The sequence below is a fragment of the Panthera leo genome, chromosome A2 (assembly GCF_018350215.1).
Source record: "Panthera leo isolate Ple1 chromosome A2, P.leo_Ple1_pat1.1, whole genome shotgun sequence".
Taxonomy (NCBI): domain Eukaryota; kingdom Metazoa; phylum Chordata; class Mammalia; order Carnivora; family Felidae; genus Panthera; species Panthera leo.
Genome location: NC_056680.1, coordinates 13374958 through 13396735, shown reverse-complemented (window position 1 = coordinate 13396735; position 21778 = coordinate 13374958). Strand labels below are relative to the sequence as shown.

The 21778-nt window shown below is 57.8% G+C and overlaps 1 protein-coding gene across 1 annotated transcript; it reads left to right on the top strand.

Moving 5' to 3' along the window:
* The first annotated feature begins 5357 nt into the window (after nt 1-5357).
* On the top strand, nt 5358-17238 carry PDE4C (phosphodiesterase 4C). The gene is made up of 15 exons (XM_042928908.1): nt 5358-5559; nt 8596-8787; nt 9646-9682; nt 9773-9846; nt 10135-10187; nt 10562-10674; nt 10755-10848; nt 11382-11545; nt 11745-11843; nt 12289-12453; nt 12540-12639; nt 13493-13647; nt 15417-15539; nt 15798-15980; nt 16583-17238. The coding sequence occupies exons 1-15, from the start codon at nt 5414-5416 to the stop codon at nt 16976-16978; spliced, it is 2094 nt and encodes a 697-aa protein (XP_042784842.1). The 5' UTR covers nt 5358-5413; the 3' UTR covers nt 16979-17238.
* Nucleotides 17239-21778: the final 4540 nt, after the last annotated feature.

Genomic DNA, 21778 nt, shown 5'->3' with positions numbered 1-21778 from the left:
AGGACAGCAAACCATTTTCTGCTCTCGGGGTATCCCCAGCCCCTGTTTCCAACCCCCACCCCCAAGTTCTTCTTTCCGTGCTATCCTTCAGCACCATCTGGGCAAGGACAGCTCCTTGGTGTCAGCCCCACCTTGAGTCCCTGTTTCTACCTTCTCCCGCCTCAGCACCTCCGGCGCGGACAGCTGCTCGCTGTCGCCTCCACCCCCGGTCCTGGCCCGACCCGGGCGGGCGCAGATACTCCTCGTTCTCGGGGCTCCCGTGCCCTGCTCTCTCTGCTCCCTGCTCTCCCTGCCGCCTTCTTCTGGCGCATGGAGACCCCAGGGGTCCAAGAAGGGGAGGAGGCATCCAGCGAGCTGAGGCGCGTTCGCAGCCGCCAAGGCATAGCCAGACCCCCGAAGCACTTGTGGCGTCAGCCCCGGCGCCCCATCCGCATCCAGCAGCGCTTCTACTCGGACCCGGACAAGTCCGCGGGCCGCAGTGAGCGGGACCGGAGCCCGCGGCCCGGGCTCGAGAAGTCGCTGCGCTCCTGGCCCACCTCCTTCTACAGGCGGTAGGTGGGCGGGGGCAGGGCACTCCCAAGGCGTGGGGGAGGGGCGCGCGGGGCCTGGCGGGAGTGGGGGAGGGTCCTTGCTTCTCCAGGGGCGGGGGTCTCTGCTGCTTGGCTTGAGGCCGGTTCTTTGGAGGAAAAAGCTGCTCTTTATGTGGGTTGGAGCTGGAGGGTTTGCTTATGGGTTTGTGACTGGTTGTGTTAAGGTGCAGTTGCATCTGAGTGTGTGTCTGAGTCTGAGCAGTTGCACCCGTGTGTACTCCGACCTGTTGTGGGTGTCCAGAGCCAGCTGTGTCTGTGGCTGACCGGACGCGTTTGGGTGTGCGTACATCGCTGCGTACGTGCCTATGTGTTTCCCCTTGTGGTGCCCACGGGTGTGTGACTGAGGGTGATCTCACTCTGACCCAGCTGGGTGTCCGAGGGTCCTCCAGATCTTGGAATGTCCTGGGACGTTTGTGGGGTTGGTGGTCACCGTGAGTATCTGAGGGCACCTTGGGGAGTGTGTATGAGAGGACCAGGGCAGGCTATCCACAGCGCTGGGGGAAGGAGCTTCTCTGTGGTCTGTCTGGCCACCCCTCTCCACCCTGCCCCCTGTGACCTGGGGAGGAGAAGAGCCTCTTGGGGAGACTGAACACAGCATGCTTTTTCCACATCAAAAGGGATGGGGTGGAGATGGGGGGGGGTGGTAAAAAGGGAGGGCTGCTGCTCCTTTTTCATATAAACCAAGGGGGTGGCAGGCAGGGGAATAAGACAGACAGAAAACAAACACAGAGAGGTAAAGTGGGGGCCTTAGAGGGACCAGAGATGGGAGTCTCAGGGCTAGAGGTCTGAGGAGGTGGAGGGTTGAGAAGCAGGATCTAGAAACCCCAGGCCTTCCTTGAATGGGAGGGGGAGCCACCTGACTCTAGGCCAGATCTAGAGTCCTGGGTTTGAGGCCAGGCAGGGTGACGTCAGATGAGTTGCTTTCTTCTCTGGATCTTGATTTTCATTTTTCCCACTTTGGCCCATGGACCTCCTGGGGCCACTAACTTCTTACTTGGCCGACAAGCCTGGACTAACACTCCCAGCCTGGTCCTCTAGCAGCTCTGGGAGACATCTGGGGCAGATGGGCCCCATGGCCCAGAGGATTTGGAGCTGTTCCCAGGTGACCCAGCAGGCCCCATGCCCCCACCAGCCCCCGCCCCCCATCCCTCAGCTCCTCCTGTCCCCACTCCCAGTGACTCATGATTTTCCATCTTCAAGAAAGAACAAACAGACGGGTTTGGGCCCATCTAGGGGGAGACTCCAAGTGGCTCCGGAAGGCAGGGGACTGTGTTCCTCTGAGTGTGTGTGCATGTGCATCATGTGCATATATATGCCGGTGTGTGGGGGAGGGTCTCAGCCCTCGGGGAAGCTGGGTTCAAGGCTAACCTGCTGTGTGGTCCTGAAAAAGTGGCAATGCTTCTTTGAACAACAGTGCTGACAGTGAGATGCAAACACGAATCTGTACTTTCTACATTTTGTCTTGAACTTTCTGTGTGGGAGCCTCGTCCCCAGCTCTGGCTGTCCTCCCCACTGCCCCAGGCAGATCATGTGGTCTGGGAGGATGCTAGCATCTGGTTCAGCAAGCGTTTATTAAGCACCTACTATGTGCCAGGCTCCAGTACTATGTACTGGAGACTCAGCCATGGGTAAACAGGTGCTGACAGGCTGATGGTGGAGATACTCACACTAGGGGGAAATAGCACAGAGTGACCTGTGTTGCAATGGGGAGAGGTCAGGGTGCCAGGGGAGCTCACAGGAGGCTTCTGATCCAGCACGGGGCAGGCAGGGGGTGAGAAAAGATGGTTTGGAACAGGTGGCATCTAAGCTTAAACTGAAGGATGATGAGAATTTAGCCAGCGAGAATGAAAGGAAGGATATGCCAAGCAGAATGAATAGAATGTGCCAAGCCTCAGAGTCAAAGAGGACCAGAACAGCTCTGTAAAGAGCTGAACACAGATCACTGTGGCCGGAGGGTGGGAGGGGAACCTCTCTTATTCATTTACATACTGAGTGCCACACACCGAGGGCACACTGTGAGCAAAGGCATGTCCTTCCTGCCTTTGAGGGTCTAGTGGGCGAGGCAGATCCAGATCAAATAATCATGGCAGGAAATGTGAAACTGTACCTATGAGAGAAGGACGCTCAGAGGATATTTGCCCATCTAGTTAGGGAGGGCGTCCGGGAGGGGGTCGTGCTCCAGTTATGACTTGAAACACGAACAGTCAGCCGGAGAAAAGCATTTGGGCACAGGCATGGGGTGGGAATGAACCTGGTTGGTTCAAGGAAAAGTAAGGAGGGGGGAAGAGGCTGGAGCAGAGGGAGCCAAGAGGAAGGAGGGGGGTGAGGGAGGCTCAGACCTCAAAAGGTTCAGACCATACAAGGCATTCAGAGAGGTGGGGGTTGAGATAGAAGGGCAACGGGGCGCCATGGAGAGGGTCTGGAGCAGAGGAGGGTGAGATCTGCCCCATGTGAGCATCTATGACTGGAACTCAGCCCCCACCCTCCTCCCTTTGTCTAGACTCTCCGTGGGGACTTCGGCAAGTCATGGCTCATCTCCAGACCTCAGTTTACTTGTCTGTAAAATGGGCACAACAGCACCCATCTCACTGGGGCCACCTGGTGGCAGAGGAAAAAAGTGTCTGCCCAGGGAAGGAATGCTCAAAGGGGGTGCGGGGGGGGGGGGGGGGTGGGGGTGGATTCCAGTGATATGTTAAGGGCCCTAGAGTGCTGGGCACTTCCTCAGGTCACGCAGCACACAGGGACAAAGTCAAGGTGGGAGTCCTCACGTCCACCGCTCCTTCAGCCTCAGCTCTTTACCCGGCTGGGTTCGGGGCCTCCCGCAGTCAAGCCGGCCAGGCTTCAGTTTCTCCATCCCAAAAGCTATTAATAGAGCAGTACTGTTAAAACTGTTAATAAAATATTTAAAGTTGAATCTATTAATGTTTCAAACCATTAAACTGTTAAAACTTTTGATCAAACATGAATGTCAGAGTAGCCTCTGGGACTCCAGAGGGGCTGGGGCCAGTTAAGCATTAAGTGGGAGAGGGCACAAGCTAGGGAGCCCTCCTGCCTCGGCTTGAATGACCCTGGCCCCACCACTCCCCCAGACAAGTGAACACCGCCTCTCTGTGCCTCAACTTCCCCATCGGCAAAAGGAGCACGATAGTCCCCACTTTGTAGAGTTTGCTCTGAAAATCAAATGACTTTTACATGCACAGCCCTTGGCTCAGCTCCAGGCTAGTAGGAAGCAGTTTGGGTCGATGCATTTCGTCTTAGCTCTCCATTTCGTGTCTGTGACTTCTGGGGAGGGACTGAGTCTCTCCGTGCCTCAGTTTCTCCTTGGGGACACCAGGCAATTCCAAGCCCCTCCCACGGGGCCGAGGTGATATCAAGGCTCCCCTGACCCTGTCCCCAGTGCCTCCACCAGGCTGATCCTGGCGGCCTCTATCCCCTGGGGACCGGCTATAATTAGGTCCAGCCACAGCAACTACAGATGGTATTTTTGTCTTGGGACAGCAAGTCTGGTTCCCACCAGGTGTCCGGTTGCAGGGCCATGGGAGCAGGAGGGGGTTCCCAGCCAGGTCCTTGAGACTCTCTGCACTCCTGAGCCCCAGCGGGACCCTACTTCTCTGAGCCTCCGTTTTCTCACCTGTACAATGGGGCCAACGGGATGGTTGGGAGTCAGGAGAGAGTCAGAGTTCTCCTGCCTGTAGCACCTCAGGCGTCCCCGCTGAAGCTCTAACCACCCCCATTGTATCTCACATTCCCCTAGGAGTGCCAGAAAGGGGGGTGCCGTTTGTCTAAGGACCCCAAAACTCATGAAGTGCCCTGGGGCAAAGCCCAGGCGGGGGAGGGGGTGTCATCCCACAGCAGGGACACAGATGCACTTAGAGCTGCCTCTGCCTAAAACATGGGCATTCGAGGTCCTGCCTCCGAGTGTGATACCCTGAGACTTGGTTTCCTTTCCTATGGAATGGGGCAGGGCCATCCCAGTGCCAGCATTCAGAGGATAGAACACCTGCTACAGACCCCTGGAAACCCCCAGACACACACCTCCCTTTCCAGGCCCCCTGGGGTCCCTCCTGGGGCAGAGGAAAGGCAGTTGATGCTTCACAGACGGAAGACCTGGCGAGAGTGGAGTGCGGATGTTTGTCTAGTAGGAACAGCAAAAGAGAGGAAAGGATCCAGAGACGGGGCCTGGGGAATGTCAGAGTGGGTGGGGGTCATGCGGGGCCTAGTGGAGGGGGACTCAGAGAGGGGGAGCTGGGTTTGAACCCCGCTGCCCTGCAGCAAAGCCTTGTGCCTGTTACTACCTCCCTCCAAGCCTCAGTTTCTCCACCTGGCAAAGGGTTAAGGGTCTGTAGTTGCTGGGCAGCGCCGAGTGGCTCCAGGCCTCATTGTCTCCGTATGGGAAATGGGCAGAGGGGCGCTGGAAGCCCTGCGAGAGACGCGGGCAGCCCCTCGGTAAACTCCGTGCCTCTGTGACCCTCTCACAAAGGGGGACGCTTCCCTTACTGACTTCCGCATTTCACTCTTTTCAGCCAAGTTACCAACCCCAGAAGCTGCTCTAATTAGGGACATTTAGGCAGAGAGAAGTGGCGTAAGATCCGGGTTCTGGGACCCACGGGGCCACCCCCAAAGGGAGGGAGCAGAGAGTCGCGTCCAGCTCAGTGCCTCAGTTTCCCCCATTGGTCCCGGTGGGGGCATCAAGGAGAGGTCCCGCGGCGAGGCGGGGCCAGTGCGCCCTCTGCCCCCCCTCCCCGCCGGGCCCCGCCCCCGCGGCTGTCCAGAAAAGGTCCCGCGCAGCCCGCGCTGGGTGCAGCCTCCATGCGGTCTTGGCGATGCAGGGACCCCCCGCGCCCGCCCCGGCCCCCGGGCCCGGCTCTCCCCGGGGCTCCCCTCGCGGCTCCCCCGGGCTCTTCCGGAAGCTCCTGGTGAACCCGAGTATCCGCCTGCAGCGGCGCTTCACTGTGGCCCATCCGCTGTGGTGAGGCGAGAAGGAGGGCCTGGCGGGGGTCGCCAGAACCGCCAGGCCGGAGGTGGGAAGGGCAGAGTCAGGGACAGCTGGAGCCGGGTGGGGAATCCGGGTAGGGATGCTCTGCCCCTCCCTCTCTTTCTCGGGATCTCTCTCCCTCTGCCCGCTCTCGGTCTCTCGTACTTGGAGACTCTTTCTCCATTTCTGTCTCCCTCCACCCGCTGCCTGTCCACATGCCCTGGGGACCAGCGTCTGTCCCTTTCCAGATGTGCAGCCCCGAGCCGGACGGGCTGAGGCTCACGTCTCCTCCTGACCCTCGTCGGCCGGGGCAGGCGGGCTGAACGCCCTGGCGGTGAGGGGAGGAGGAAATGACTCCTCCCCTTGGTCTCGCTCCCCAGTCGGGTCCCGGAGCCAGCGACTAGATGGCCCCCGGGGAGGGGGTGGGGGTGGCTCACACTAAGCCTTCGGCGTCTACAGATGAAGACCTGATTTGACGGGGCCCTCGAAACAGGGCGTTCGCAGCGTAAGCGGGAGAGTTGTGTGTCCCCCGGTGAAAGCGGACCTGCCCTCAGCCCCACACGCGTCCTACAAAGACTCGACCCACTGTTCGGGTTCGAACCCCGACCCCTTCAGGAAGCTGTGACCTCGTGGGGCTCGGGGGCGAGGCTGGGGCGGGAGGTGGGGCTTGTGGGCGCGGACCGCGTTTGGCGCCTTGCGCTGGATTCGTGCCGCGTTACTACTCACTTGATAATTTGGCACCTGGCGGCTCAGGGACTGGAGGTCCCTTCACCAAGGTCACACGGCCAGCGACAGCTGGCAGGGTGGAGGGAGTCGTGACCGTGGTCCTTGATGGCTCCATTTCAGCCCCGGAGGGGTTGGAGGGGTGGCCCAGATCCCGGAGAGCGTCCCCAGGGCACCAGACGCCCGCGAAGAGGGGTCCCTGCGGAGGGAGAGAGGTCCTCTCCGGAGAGAGCTCAAAGGCGTTGAGGGAGAGCCACCAGTCCCAGAAGGTGAGACTAGAGGAGGGTGGGTTCCTCCGGGGCCCTCTTGCCTCAGTTTACCTAAGACGCGCGATTCTCATAGTCCAGGCGACCTCGCTCCGCGCCGCCCGCGTCATGGAATCACGGTCTGACCCCGCCGCTCCGGGCTAAGTTTAGAGCAGAAAGAAAAACAGCTTTTCTCGCGGCGCGAAAATCCCGGCCCAGCCCTTAACCCTCTGCACCTATTACTTGGATGCGAATCCAGCACCCTGTTGCCTCTCCTGGCCTGTTTCCCTCTTGATCCATAGATTTGCTCTTCCAGAACATTTGAGGAGAGGCAAGGAAGGGGTAGAGGTGCACCACCCCCAGGACTCCCCCCTCCGAGGGCAGGACTCCCCCCTCCGAGGGCCGCTAGCCCTCCAGGGTGTTTCGCTGCCCGCCACCAAGCCCCGGCCTGGGCAGGGTAGGGTTAAGAAGCCCCGCCCCTAAGGGTGACGTCACGAAGCGGGAGCTCGGAGGTCCCAGCAGCCTGGGGATTCTCAGGGAGGCGGCGAACTCGAAAAGGCCGAGAGCTGCCGACATAGCCGAATATGCCCGAGTTCACCCGAGTGAGGCCGGACGAAGCCGAATACGCCCGACTCGGGTCGAGGGCCACCCGGACTTGCTCGGAAACCTAGCGCTGCCGGATTTAGGCGAACATGACCGAATGTAGCCGAACCTTCCTTCCCGAGCGCGGGCGGACGTATCCGAATCTTACCGAATTCACCCGACCGAACCTATCTGGACCAGGCCCAAACCTGTGTGATCAGACCAAACTCAGGTCAAACCTGGCTGTACTTGACCGACCCAGACCGAATCCGGCCGAACTGGACAGAATCCTGTCGAATTCCCCACCCCCACCACGGTCTGAGCCGAATCCCCTGCTCAGAATCTTCAGGCAGGCGCTGATCCTGGCCCGTGGTGTGGGATGGGGTCCCTTCGCAGGGGACGAAGCGGACACCGGCCCTTAGCCAGGAGCCCCATGTTTGGGGCGGTCTCCGGTGTCTTCCTGTCTTCGCTTCTCCTGCCTATCCGCTTCTCAAAAGCCCATGACCCACACACAGATGGCCCCTCCTCTCCCTGGTTGCTAACTGCTCACTGTCCTAACTCCTCTCCCACACTTCTATTTCCCCGGGCCCCTCCCACTTCTTCTCTGATCTCTAATCCCAAGGGGTAGGGGTGTAGATACCCATTACCCAGTCAGAGTGTGGCATGATGGAGACACAAGGGCTGACAGCTGGGAGGGGGTATTGGGCATTATCCGAAACAAGGGGCACCCGAGGGAGGGACGTTGGTGCTCCGGGCAGAGGGCACAGCCTGTGCAAAGGCCCGGAGGTGGAAAAGAACAGGCAGAGCGCTTGGACCTAAAACGAAGCAGGCGAGTGGGGAAACTGAGGATAAGGCCAAGTGAGCTGGGGGCGTGGTCGTGGAGATTGGGGCCGGGCCATAAGGAATGGGCTGGGGCCTGGGTGCTGGGGGTGGGGGCAGGTGATGGGAGCATCTCCTAAGCCGGCTGGGGGAGCCTTGGAGCGTGTCAGATCCAGGCAGGACCCTGGTCTCCAGAAAGGAAAACCCAGGAAGTCATTTCCAGTCCCCGTGAACTTACCATGCGACCTCGACCTTAATTTACACAGTTGCCCCTCGTCAGGTCCTCTGTTGTAACTCCCTAAAAGCCTCCTCGGGGAAGGAGTATACCACGCCCACATTAGAGACCAAGTGGTTGATGTCCAGAGAAAGGCTGAAACCCACCCACGGTCACACAGTCACTTGGGGACAGATCCGAAACTCATGTCCCAGAGCCCAGGTTGCTCCCAGTGGGAAAGGCTCCGGGGTACAGATGTGGAGACAGAGGAATGAGAGGCACGCGGTCCCTGAGTAGGCGTGTGCCTGTGGGGAGGTAGACGAGCCGGAGGCTATTCTGCCCAACCCACCGAGGCCCCCCGGGGAGGATGTGACAGCGGGTGTGGGCCACGGCCAGGCCTCCACATGCCAGGACCCTCGGCACTGACCATGCCTAATCTGCCCTCAGCTTTGATCTGGAAAATGGACTGTCGTGCGGGAGGAGCACCCTGGACCCTCAGGCCGGGCCTGGCCTTGGCCGGGTCATCCAGGCCCCTGCTCAGCACGGCCAGAGGCGAGAGTCCTTCCTGTACCGCTCCGACAGCGACTACGACCTGTCACCCAAGGCCATGTCTCGGAACTCCTCTGTGGCTAGTGATCTGTGAGTCCAAGACTGATGGGATGACACCTCCTTGTTCGTCCCTCCTTCCTTAATGTCTCCATTCAGCAAACCGCCTTCAAGTGGTCACTTGAGCTGGGCTTTGCAGTTTAAGCAGGTCCCTTATTCAGTCGAGCATGCTGAGAATGATACCCAGTAAGTCTCTGTGTTCGGTGGCGATCCGGAGATGTTAAGTTCAGTGACAGCAACCGAACAAACGCCTTGATTTGAGCTTCGTGGTAGCCATACTGAAAAGAAAAACACGGTGTATGGAAACCAATTTGACAATAAATTTCATATATTGAAAAAAAAATTCAAAAAAAGAAAATTCAAAAAAAAAAAAAAAAAAAAAGAAAAACACGGTAATTTCCGCCTTGCCTCTCTTAAGACCTCTGCTGCCCATGGTTCACTATTTGTGAGATGGGGCTTGGTCAGAGGAGCTCTGGTGGCTTTCAGACTAGTCAGGTGAGGGGAGCATAGGGACCAAAGGTGGAGTCATGTGGGGAGGTCACACTCAGTAGAGGGCATAGTCTGGGTAAAAGCTGGAAGAAGGCGGTGGGTGTGGGGGGCCTGGGGGGCTCAGTCGGTTAAGCATCGGGACTTCAGCACAGGTCATGATTTCCCAGCGCTGAGTTCAGACCCCACATCAGGCCCGCTGTCAGCGCAGAGCCTGCTTTGGATCCTCTGTCTCCTTCTCTCTCTCTCTACCCCTCCAATGTTCGCTCTCTCTCTCTCAAAAATAAATAAACATTAAAATATATATATATATATACATATATATGTATAAAAAGCTGGAAGATGGGAACCAGCGTGAGGGCTTCTCTTGGCCGCCCTTCCTGATGTCCCGTCTCCCCCCCGCAGACACGGAGAAGACATGATTGTGACGCCTTTTGCCCAGGTGGGTGCCCACCATTTGCCCCTCCTCCCCTGGGCCAAGCGGGGAGAACCGACCCCTGCCTTCCAGCGCTGATCGCGCCCCTTCCGACAGGTCCTTGCAAGTCTGAGAACGGTTCGGAGCAACGTCGCAGCCCTAGCCCACCTGCAAGGCCGCGGGGCAGCCACGTACGCAGAAGGCGGGGCGGAGGCGGGGTCAAGCCGAGAAAGAGACGGGGCCAACTCGGGCGGGCATCGGGGCGGGGCCTGCGGGAGGGAAGGGCAGGAGGGGGCGGGACGAGGCCTAGAGGGGCGGGGCCTGAAGACAGGTGGGCGAAGCTGCGCTGGGGCCTGACCCGAAATAAGGTGGCCGGCGACCTGAGGGACGGGGCGAGGCGGGGCAAGGGGTGGGTAGGGGCGGGGCCTGGGGGACTTGGGGGCGGGGCCCATGAGTGAGGGAGGCCATCTGTACCGCAGGCAGGCGTCGGTGGAAAACCCCCTATTTGGCAGTCAGCCCCCTCCACTTACAGGTAATGTGCCTGCCCCTTCCCCTTCCTCCCACAGCTGGACGGCTGTGAACTTCCTCTCCGTGGCGACCTACTCAGCCCATGAGTCCTTAGGGACTTGCTAATTGTAATCTCCAGAACACCTTTGGGGGTGGGGTCTGCCATACCCGTATTACAGATGGGGAGGCTGAGGCCCAGGGAGGGGCAGAGACCTGCCCATCCGTGGTCACACAGCTACTTGGGGACATGTCTACCACTCAGGTCCTGAGGTCCTGAGTGGCCTTATTGGGAAGGGCTCTGGGGTCCAGATGCAAGAGAAGGTGGCATGAGAGATGCGGGGTCCCCAAGGCGGGGAGGGGGGAGGGTGAGGCAGGCCTCCTGACCAGCTCGGCCCCCAGAGGACCCTGGGCAGAAGCTGGCTCTGGAGACACTGGACGAGCTGGACTGGTGTCTGGACCAGCTGGAGACACTACAGACGCGGCACTCAGTGGGGGAAATGGCCTCCAACAAGGTGAGGAGGGCCACATAGCCCAGATCATTTGCCTCTGGCCACGGTGCCCCCATCATCACTGTCCTCACCTTCCCCTGCAGTTCAAGCGGATGCTGAACCGGGAATTAACTCACCTGTCTGAAACCAGCCGCTCTGGGAACCAGGTGTCCGAGTACATCTCCCGAACCTTCCTGGGTGAGCTGTGGTGGGTCACTGCTTGAGCAACACAATAGAGGTAGGAAGAATCAAGAAACAGAAAAGACTTCTCTTACGGGCCTCCTGGGGAGACAGAGCTGGGCACGGACACTTCCAACCCCATGGGTCAGAGCTGTTCCAGAGAGAGGAACAGAAGGCACTGTTAGGTGGAGGGGCATATTCAAGCTAGGGTTTTGAAGTACGAGTAGAAGTTTTCCAAGGGAGATAGGGAGTGAACGAGACAGCTGGGTCTCCACCTTGGGAGATGGAAAGCACATTTGGCTTTTTGGGGGGAAATGCTGAGCCCTGGTTGCCGACGGGCAATATCAAACAGAAGAGGTCCCTGAGATCAGCCATGAACGGAGAAGGGTAGCTACGGGCCGGATAGGGACTTTACTCCAAGCTTACTTTGATCCAGATGAGAAAGAAATAGGTAGATCCTGAGGTTTGGCAAGGTCCGTGACCTGAGGCGAGGCAGGATGACCCCAGCAGGTGAATCAGTTTCCCTGAGCCCCGCCCTGCTCCATCTACAGACCAGCAGACTGAGATGGAGTTGCCCAGGGTGACCCCCACGGAGACCCCAAGGCCCATGTCCCAGATCAGCGGCCTGCGTGGGCTCCCCCACAGTGCCGGCCTCTCTGCAGCCACCGTCCCACGCTTTGGGGTCCAGACTGACCAGGAGGGGCAGCTGGCCAAGGTGGGTCCCCAACTGGAATACCGAGACTTGCCGTTGGGTCCTGGCCCTGTGTGGATGCCCTACCTTGGGCCTCGGTTTGCCCACCTGTAGATTGGGCAGGTGGGGCTCAGCATAGGACCTGAGGCCCGGTGGGGGATGTCAAGGGTCCAGAGTCGGAGCAAGCTGGGCTGGAGTTAAGCTTCAGTTCTTCGCATTTTAGGAACTGGAAGATACCAACAAATGGGGGCTCGACGTGTTCAAGGTGGCAGAGCTAAGCGGGAACCGGCCCCTTACAACCATCATGTTCAACATCTTTCAGGTACCTCCCCGCCCTTGGCTTCCGACGCTACTGGGGCTTCTTTCCTTCGCATCTTCCTACCCCAAGGCCTCGGGGGACACTCGTTCTTCAAGTCCTCCCTGATCCCCCCGAATGGCATAATGCGAGCTGCGTATTGAAGCACGAATAGGAGTTCACTAGGTGGAAAAATGCATTGGCAACAAGCCTCAGCCCGGAGCCTGGCCCTGAAGAGACTCAGGGCTGGAGGGAAGGACTGGGCGAAGAGAGCCCCAGGCTTGTGAGGTCAGGGATAGACCAGAGGGGCAGGACAGAGACCAAGGGAGTTCGGAGGGAGAGCAGGGAGGGCGTCCTGGAAGAGGGGGCATTTGAGGGACGGATAGGAGCTCAGAAGGAGAGAAGGCATAGGAACAGTGTATGGTGCTGCCCCAGAGGCCAAGGCCTTGACTGGAGGCCTGTGATGGACCAGGAACGAGACCTGCTCAAGACATTTCAGATCCCAGCAGACACACTCGTCACCTACCTTCTGACGTTGGAAAGTCACTACCATGCCGATGTGGCCTACCACAACAGCCTACACGCCGCCGACGTGGCTCAGTCCACGCACGTGCTGCTGGCCACACCTGCCCTTGAGGTACTACCCTAAGTCTAGAGGCAGCCAGGGTGGGTGCAGGGTGCAGGGAGCCCACCCCTTACTTCTCACGCCGCCTGCCTGCCCAGGCCGTTTTCACAGACCTGGAAGTCCTGGCTGCTATCTTCGCCAGCGCCATCCACGACGTGGACCATCCTGGGGTCTCCAACCAGTTCCTCGTTAACACCAGTGAGTCGGGGGTGGGGCCCCACCTGTCAATCATCTGACCCCAGACCCACCCATTCCTGCTCTGAGCCTCATTTCCCCGTTTGTGAAATGGCTGGGACAGTCCTTCCCTTTGGTGCTCAGAGCAGTTACAGGTACACAGTAGGTGCTCAATACATGAGAAGATAACAAACGTGGCGGAGCTGCTCTGGGGCCACAAAGGTTTTAAAGCTCAGGGTCCTTTCGGGGCGCCTCGGTGGCTCAGTCGGTTAAGCGTCCGGCTTCGGCTCGGGTCACGGATCTCACGGTTGGTGAGTTCCTGCCCCGCATCGGGCTCTGGGCTGACAGCTCGGAGCCCGGAGCCTGCTTCGGATTCTGTGTCTCCCTCTCTCTCTGCCCCTCCCCTGCTCGTGCTCTGTCTCTCAAAGATAAATAAACGTTAAAAAAATATTAAAGTTCAGGGTCCCTTCGAGATGTCGGAAAAACTCAGGTAATTACTGGGTGCCTCTTGTATACATCCTTGGAGAGCCTGGGATGAGAGTGGAGCCTTCTTACTCAACCAGCCCAGAGTCCAGTAAGACGGTGACTCAGTTGTTCATTCAGCTGGCCCTCAGTGCGCACTGCCTCCTGCCACGCCGACGCCTCAAGGGGTCCCCAGTCTCGAGGAGGGAGATCTGAACACCGATGTCCCCAGACCTGCGGTCAGGGCAGGGCTAGGGGGAAAGACAGAATTCTAGAAGGCTTCGCGGAATAGAGGGCATTAGAGTTGGGGCCTTCGTGCACGAGTAGGAGTTTGCCTACCAACTCCTTTGGGTGGAGGTGGTGGGTGGACAGGTCTTGAGGCTCTCTGCCCCCCCCCCCCCCCCCCCCGCCACAGACTCAGAGCTTGCGCTCATGTACAACGATGCCTCCGTGCTGGAGAACCACCACCTGGCCGTGGGCTTCAAGCTGCTGCAGGCAGAGAACTGTGACATCTTCCAGAACCTCAGTGCCAAGCAGCGGCTGAGTCTGCGCAGGATGGTCATCGACATGGTGAGGACACGGCTATGAACGGGATGGGGGTGATCTTGGCCTGGCTGGGGGTTCGGTCGGACCTGGACATGTCTCCGCTCTGAGCCTGAGCTTCCTCCTCTGTAAAATGGGGCAGTGACCATCCAAGCCCTGGGTGAGGGTCACCGGACCCTTGGCTGGGGGAATGAAATCCTGGCAGAGTTTCATAAACTGAGTTTCTGGGGTCCCAGGTGCAACTTTGTTCTGAGCCATAAGTCTGTCCATTTGGTATGTTTCAGATCAAAAGACAACAGTAGGCTTTGGGGTCTTGTGTCTCATTCGTTAATTATTTAACTTATTATTATTATTATTATTATTATTATTATTTTAATTAAGTAGGCTCCACGCCCAACGTGGGGTTTGAACTCACGATCCTGAGATCAAGAGGCGCATGCTCTGCAGACTAAACCAGCCAAGCGCCCCTCTTTCATTAATTGAACAAGCGTTTATTGGACACCTATTGTGTGCTTGCCCTGTGCCAATGACCAGTAGGAGACTCAATGGCCTGTGGAGGGGCGCCTGGGTGGCTCAGTCGGTTAAGCGTCCGACTTCAGCTCAGGTCACGATCTCGCGGTCCGTGAGTTCGAGCCCCGCGTCGGGCTCGGGGCTGATGGCTCAGAGCCCGGAGCCTGCTTCCGATTCTGTGTCTCCCTCTGTCTCTGACCCTCCCCCGTTCATGCTCTGTCTCTCTCTGTCTCAAAAATAAATAAACTTAAAAAAATATTTTTAAAAAATGGCCTGTGGAGGAGACTTTAGGAGACTCAATGGCCTGTGAGAGAGAGGAACCCATAGGCAGAGCCATGATGAGAGAACCTAGAGATAGAGCCGTGATGGGGGGAGGCAGGGGAGTACTCAAGGCTGGGGAGGGCTTCCCCGGGAGGGAACACTGAAATTGGCAGGACTCGCAGGGTGTGGCGGCCATGAGGTAGGGAGGAGTGTTTCTAGCAGAGGGAACAGCATGTGGGGATAGCTCAGAGGAAACCAAGAATTAAAAGTTTGGTGAGGTGGTCTTGACTTGGGGCCTTGGGCAATAGGTACCCCCGGTAGGAACATCATTTCGGGCGGGTGGGAGGTTTGGGGAGAACTTTTGAGATTTTTCTTTGATTCTCAGAGGAGCCCACGCACCGCGTGTGGATCACTCCTGGGCTGGCTGTGCTCGGGTCCAGTGAAACTGATTATTATTATTTTTTTCAGTTAAGTTGAAACGGCTGTGCTCAGAGCTGAACTTCCCTCCAAATGTCTGAAAACAGCCCTTCTGGCCGCACGGTGGCCACAGTGGGGTTGGGGAGCACCAAAGGCGGGTCCTTGCTGGTTTCAGATCCACCTGTGGCTCCCGTGGCCCTCTGAATAAATCCCCCACTCCTCCCTGAGACTCACTGCTCCCCTCAGCTGCCATCGCAACTGCCTCCTCTGTGTTCCTCAGCTCACCCAGCACCAGGGCCTTTGCACAGGCTATGCCCTCTGCTGGGCTTCACCACCGCCCTCGGGCACCCCAGCCCCCGGTTTAATTTCTCTCCCTGTGCCCTGTCCCATGTGTGGGATGTACCCTCACGAACCCAGCAACCTTGGAGAAAGGACCGTTGACTCAGCTCCTCTGGTGAACTGAGTTTACAGTGAATCTTGTGACACCCCCCCCCCCCATTTCACAGATGAGGGTACTGAGGCTCAGAGGGCTAAGGAGCGGAGTGGGCGTGGGGTCTGGAAGGTGGGGCGGGCGCAGTTCTCATCCTCGTCATCTTGTCTGCTCCCAGGTGCTGGCCACGGACATGTCCAAACACATGAACCTCCTGGCCGACCTCAAGACCATGGTGGAGACCAAGAAGGTGACAAGCCTTGGAGTCCTGCTGTTGGACAACTATTCTGACCGCATCCAGGTGTGTGTCCAGATGGGCCCTGGAGCCTCGGTTTCCACGGCTCTCACCTAGCTTTGCTTACGAAGCACCGGCTGCGCAGCCAGCTTGAAGAAACGGAGGCACCCAGAGCCACACGCCGATGCCTTGGCCCTTCTTTCCCACCCGGGCCTCAGTTTCCCCACCCGTAAGATGGGGGTGTTCGTGGCGCCAGCCTCTCGCGGAGGCTACCAGGCCTGAGAGTGGCCCGGCCCGAGCCCTCCCGAGCCTTGGTCTCCCCAGGTCTTGCAGAACCTGGTACACTGTGCTGACCTCAGCAACCCCACCAAGCCGCTGGAGCTGTACCGCCGGTGGACCGACCGCATCATGGCCGAGTTCTTCCAGCAGGGCGACCGGGAGCGTGAATCAGGCCTGGATATCAGCCCCATGTGTGACAAGCACACCGCCTCGGTGGAGAAGTCCCAGGTGTGAGGGCCCCTGGGCTGAGCCACCAGCAGGCACCGGGGATCGGGGAGGGAAACGCTGGGTGAGCCCACCCCGGGAGTCCTGGCTTGACCACAGCTGGCCAGTGAGGGGAAGTGGCCTAAGGGTGAGGTCTGCCCTGGGCTGTATGGAGTCAGTCCCGGGAGGCATTCCCTCTGGACTGCGGGGAGAGGGATCCGTTGCAGGGGGGGGAGGGATCCGGGGAGAGGGATCCGTTGCAGGGGGGGGGGAGGGATCCGTACGGGAGGAGTTTGGAAATACCTGTTTGGGTGCCGTGGAGGCGGGGGGAACCTGGAGGGGCTCCCAGTCTGGGGGCCACATACATCCGGCCCTGAGGTGAGGTGACCGGGGTGAGGTAGGGAGAAAGACTTAGGGGTTGAGGGAGACCAGAAGGGGCAGGAGCGCTTTCCCAGAGGAGGGGCTGTTTGAAGAGGGTTTTGAAGGATGAGTAGGAGTTGGGAGCTGGCATTCCAGACAGAGGGAACAACCAGGGCAGAGGCCTGGAGGCCGGACCAGGTCTAGGTTCCACGGTGACTCACGCCACAGCTACCTTCCCCACCTCCCTGCCCTGTATCAACCCACAGGTGGGTTTCATTGATTACATTGCACACCCACTGTGGGAGACGTGGGCTGATCTCGTGCACCCAGACGCACAGGACCTGCTAGATACATTGGAGGACAACCGTGAGTGGTACCAGAGCAAGATCCCCCGCAGTCCTGTGGATCTCACCCGCCCCGAGCAGGGTGGCCCCGACAGATTCCAGTTTGAGCTGACTCTGGAGGAGGCAGAAGAGGAGGAGGAGGAGGAGGAGGAGGGACCAACATTGGACACGGAGGTCTGGGAGTCACCCGACACTGAGCGGCTGGTCCCTGAGGCCAGCCCACACCCTGGGGCCCTACCCCTGGACAACCAGAGGCCTGTGGGCAAGCCCTGCGTGGACCATGAGGCCAGTGTGATGGCTGAGCCCTTCGGGACCTAATGGCTCCTGATTGGGTGGGTGGGCCTTCCAGGAAGAGGTCCGAGGTGGCCCCTGCCTTGCCTCTGTCCCCCCGTCCCCACCACCCCTACCACTGAGGGAGAAGACCAAGCTTTTAGTTCTAGGCAGGCCTCACGGTCAAAGCGAAGGCAGCTGGCTGGGGGCCAGTCTGAACCTGGATTTGCCGAGAGAGCTCTCCAAGGGGCTGGGCTGGAGGCAGCCTCTCCCAGCACCCTTGGGATCTCTCCCTCCTGGGCTTCCCCCCCCCCCCCCCCCGTGTGGAAAGAGGGTGTCTCGCCAGGCCCCTCGTCCACCTTCTCCAGCGGCCATTCTTGAGGGACATCCATCACTTGGTTCGTTCACCCTTTATCACATGTTTATTGGGCACCTGCTGTGTGCCGGGCCCGGGCCCGCTGCGTGTAGCCCTGCACAAGGGGGTGGGGAGGCAGCCCCCAGGCGATGCACCCCCACCTCAGGCGCCTCGCCTTCAACTGCCAGGCAGCTGCACGCAAGAGATTGGAAACTCGAACGGGAGAATTTTCAGCACCAAAGCTTTGTCCCAGACCCGATTCTGGCTCAGGAGCTGCGGTCGGGACCAATACGGAGCAGGAAAGAGGGCTCTGTGCCGGGAACTGTCTCTGAAGACTGACTTAGCTTACGACCGCCTGCGCACTCACTGGTTGTTGCTTTAAGTGGCTGTAGTTTCTGTCCTCGGGTCTGTGGGTTCTGTTCTCCCTAGCCCCGGGACCCCTGCCGCCCCCCTTTTCTCCCTCTTACAGAACAGCAACAAAGCGCAGAATCCGCCCCCTCCCCCAACGGCAAATCTCTACACCTCCTGTTTCTGAGGCTCCCCCAGGCTCCCTGTAGGGGGAAGGGGGCCTCTGACGCTTTCTTTCCAGGCACAGCCCGTTCCGGGCCTCAGTTTCCCCTCCATGGCCTGATCCTAGTACTTGGGTAAACTTTGGTTGGAGGGTGGTGTCCGTGACCTCTCCGAAATATCTTAGAAACGTGGGGCACTGAACGTGTCTCTGGGGTTAAATAAACCTATCACCCAAAATTAACGCCGCGCCCATCTCAGGGATGGGGAAACGGGGTTGCAAAGAGGGCCGTTTTGCCTGCTGGGCCGCGCAGTTGGGAGCTGGACAGTAGCCAGCGGCGCCCCCTGGCGGACGGAGGCACGGAAGGGAGGCGGGGCGAATTCGGGGATTCTCCTCGCCGTTTCTCGGCTCCCCGCGACGTCGAGCTCATGCTGAAGGGGCCTGCTCCAGGATCAGGTTCGATTCCCGCCTCCAGAAGCCTCAGTATCTCCCCGCCCCGCCCCTCGTCGCCTGCCTGAAGAATCACACATGACACAAGTCATCAAGCAGCCCCTGGCTTCAAGGACAGCTGGCTTCATTCCTAAATAATTCCCTTGATGATTCCATCCCACTGATATGATTCATCCTCATCACAAGTAATGATCAAATGCCACAGAGGGAGAATTAAAATTCATCTGGGTCACGAACTTGGTGCGTTTCCTTCCAGACTTTTAAAAGGTAGAAATTTAGGGGCTCCTGGGTGGCTCAGTGGGTTAAGCGTCCAACTTCGGCTCAGGTCATGATCTCACGATTGGTGAGTTCGAGCCCCGCATCGGGCTCTGTGCTGACAGCTCGCAGCCTGGAGCCTGCTTCGGATTCTGTGTCTCCCTCCCTCTCTCTCTCTCTCTGCCCCTCTCCTGCTCGTTCTCTGTCTTTCAAAAATGAATACACGTTAGAAAAAATTAAAAAAATAAATAAAAGGCAGAGATTTAGGGGATTTGTATTTATAATTATTTCTCCCTCCCCCCCCTTTACTTACAAGTAATATGTGTTTACTGTAGAGAATTTGGAAATAATGGAAACATAAAAAAAAGAGAATAAAATTCTGCTATAACCTTCCTGTAGATCATCTGCCTTCAGCCTCTCACCTTATTTCCCCATTTTTATTTTGTTTTTGTTTTTTTTCTCTCCACCTACTTATAAGAACATATGTTCCCCTTCAATTTGGGTCACTGGCGTCTCTCTCCCTCCTACTGACTGCACTCCACCCATGCTGGCTTTCCATACCCCAAGTTATGGCCCCACCTCAGGGCCTTTGCACATACTGTGCCAAACCACCTGGATTGCTTCACCCCCACCCTCATTCTCACTGGTTGGGTCTCAGCTCAGCGTCTCCTCCCCTGCACGGTCCTTCCTGACCCTCCATCCCAGGCTGGCACTCGTGGAAGTTCTCGAGGATTCTTGGATTCATGTCCACCATCGTCTCCACACCCTGATCCCCACAGGCCTGGGCCAGGCCCACCACACCACCCTCAGTATCCCCTAGAGATGAATATTGACAACTTCGAGTCTCTTAACCTCTCTGAGCTTGAGAAGAGTGTGTCCTGAGCCACGCACCGAGCTACCTGCTTGAGGTGCACATTAACTCTGTCTCTTCCTTCTCCCATTTCTCAGGTGTAGAAACTGAGGCCTGCAGAGGGGGTGAGTGAAGTTGCTCACATGTTCAAGGTCCCCCACTTTCTCCTGTTTAGGGTCCTTACCAAGGGACACAGTTTTCGCCTCTGTGGCCTACTCTGTACCTGAAGAGGAAGGTTGGAGAAGGTCTTCAGGGCTCCTTGGAACTTTCGGCCCTTGTGACCTCCTAGGGTGACTCTCGGGGCCTCAGTTTGCCCTTTCTCTTAAGGAGACGTTGCCTGGGCCTCTCCTTGGAAAGGAGAGTTGGAAAGAGGCTGTCCCTTGAGCTTGTTTAGTGAACATTTGCTGTTCCCTCTTTCTGGAGGGAACAGCTCGTTCTTCAGGTTCCTACTCAAATGGCACTTCTTCAGAGAGGTTCCCTAGCCTCCGTGGCCAAAGTCAGCCTCTCTCCAATCATTCATTCATACATGTCCTACCATCACAGGGCACTTACTGTGTCCACAGGTCTAGGTGCCGGGGACACCAATCCCTGTCTCTCAGAACTCTCAGATGGCTGATGGATAAACAAGTCAAATAATTATTTCTGATGGGGATGTGTCAGGAGAAGGAGAAATATGGCAACGTGATAGGAAGGTGACCCGAAATGGGAGGTGGGTGTCCATCCGAGATCTGAAGGGGGTGAGAGAGCCAGGCTTGGAAGGAGGTGGGGGAACTGTGCTCCAGGCAGCGGGAACAGCAGATGCAAAGGCCCTGAGGTAGGATTGCACCTGGAACGAGAGGGAGTATCTGACTGGAGGAGAAAGATGAGACGGGGAAGGTAGCTGGCGACAGGCAGCTGCCTGGAGGGCCTGGGCTGTCCGGTGGAGTCTAGACTTTACTCTGAGTAGGGTGGGACTTGGGAGGATTTAAGGCCTCTGTGTCACCAGCTCTGGTCTCCCTTGCTGTCCAGCATTTCCCCCATTCAACCATCCCTAATTCTGGAGTGGAATGCTCTTCCTCAACAATAAATGCCTTGCATCATTTTTACTTTAAAATACAAATTCCCAGGGCGCTTGGGTGGCTCAGTCGGTTAAGCATCCGACTTCGGCTCACGTCAGGATTTGGTGGTTCATGGTTTCCAGCCCCACCTGCGGCTCTGCACCGACAGTTCAGAGCTTGCTTCGGATTCTGTGTCTCCCTCTCTCCGTCCCTCCCCTGCTCACGCTCTGTCCCTCCCTCTCTCAAAAATAAATAAACATGAAATAATACAAATAAATACAAATAAAATAAAATAAAACACAAATTCCTCTGTGCAGACGCTGGTACACAGTGTTGTGGGCTATTTCTGAGCGCCACCCACGTACAAAGCCCAGAGCAAGCGTTTGGGAGGTCAGGGAGCCAAGAAGCCTCACACGTCCTTACCTCCACCGGGGGTGTGGGTGGGCCGGTTCCTGTCCCAGCGCGCTTGGGGCCCCACTGACTGCCGGTCTGGGGGTGGGGGAGATTGGGGGTAAATTTATTTTTGTTTATTTTTTTCTGCTTTTCTGAATTTCCCAACTCTCCGCAGTAGGTTCGTAATACTTTTATAGTGCGATTGGAGGAGAGGGACAAAAATGTTACCCTTAATAAAAATAAATGCCAGCGGAACGCGAGGGACGCCCCGAACTTCCAGGGGGCGGGGGAGGGGGGGGGGCGGCTCCAGGCGCTAAGTTATTCTGGTCTTTAGGCGCCTCCGCAGCTGGCAAGCTTTTTATAAACAGGACGAAACCCACCCCCTGCCATCCCCTCCATCAGCTCCCGGGGAGGAATCAAAGAATCAGGATTCTCTTGGGGCCACGCTCCTCCTGCCGGGTCTGGGGACCGGAGCTGAGGGGCAGGGATCCAAAACGGGGGAAAGGGTCTTGTTCTCCTGCCCCCCCCCCCCCAATTCTGACATTTCCCCCTCAAGATTTGGGAGGATAAATGACTGAGCAGCTCAGCCCCCAAAGTCTCCAATCTCTTGAGTCTTCTTTCCCCAGATGGAGGGAGTGGGTCCCCTGTCTAAGTCAGTGACCAGGCACGGGTAAAGCATCTTCCAGCCCCATCTTTATGGCTGGGTCTTTGAACCTCGCTCAGACCCTCCCTGTTTCCTGGTTTCTTGTTTTTTGTTTTTTGTTTTTGTTTTTTTTTAATGCAGGCTTTGGGCATTTAGGAGGTAGGCCGTTTCTCTGCCCCACTTCAGCACGGTCTTCGAATTTTTCTCCGGAAAGTGGGGCGCAGGGAGAGGAGGGGTTCCTGTAGTGTCAGCCCCTTCCTTCTTTTCTAGGAAGTGGTTCTCTTGATCCCTATTTCTTCTTTCTTCTTTTTCATCTCAGAAACGGGATCGGGCATCTACCAGCCCGGTCCTCTTTGG

Coding starts and splice junctions, on each gene's coding strand:
- PDE4C (XM_042928908.1), top strand. CDS start 5,414: ATGCAGGGACCCCCCGCGCCCGCCCCGGCCCCCGGGCCCGGCTCTCCC. Junction 10,188..10,561: donor TCAGCCCCCTCCACTTACAG/GTAATGTGCCTG, acceptor CTCGGCCCCCAG/AGGACCCTGGGCAGAAGCTG. Junction 12,454..12,539: donor TGGCCACACCTGCCCTTGAG/GTACTACCCTAA, acceptor CTGCCTGCCCAG/GCCGTTTTCACAGACCTGGA.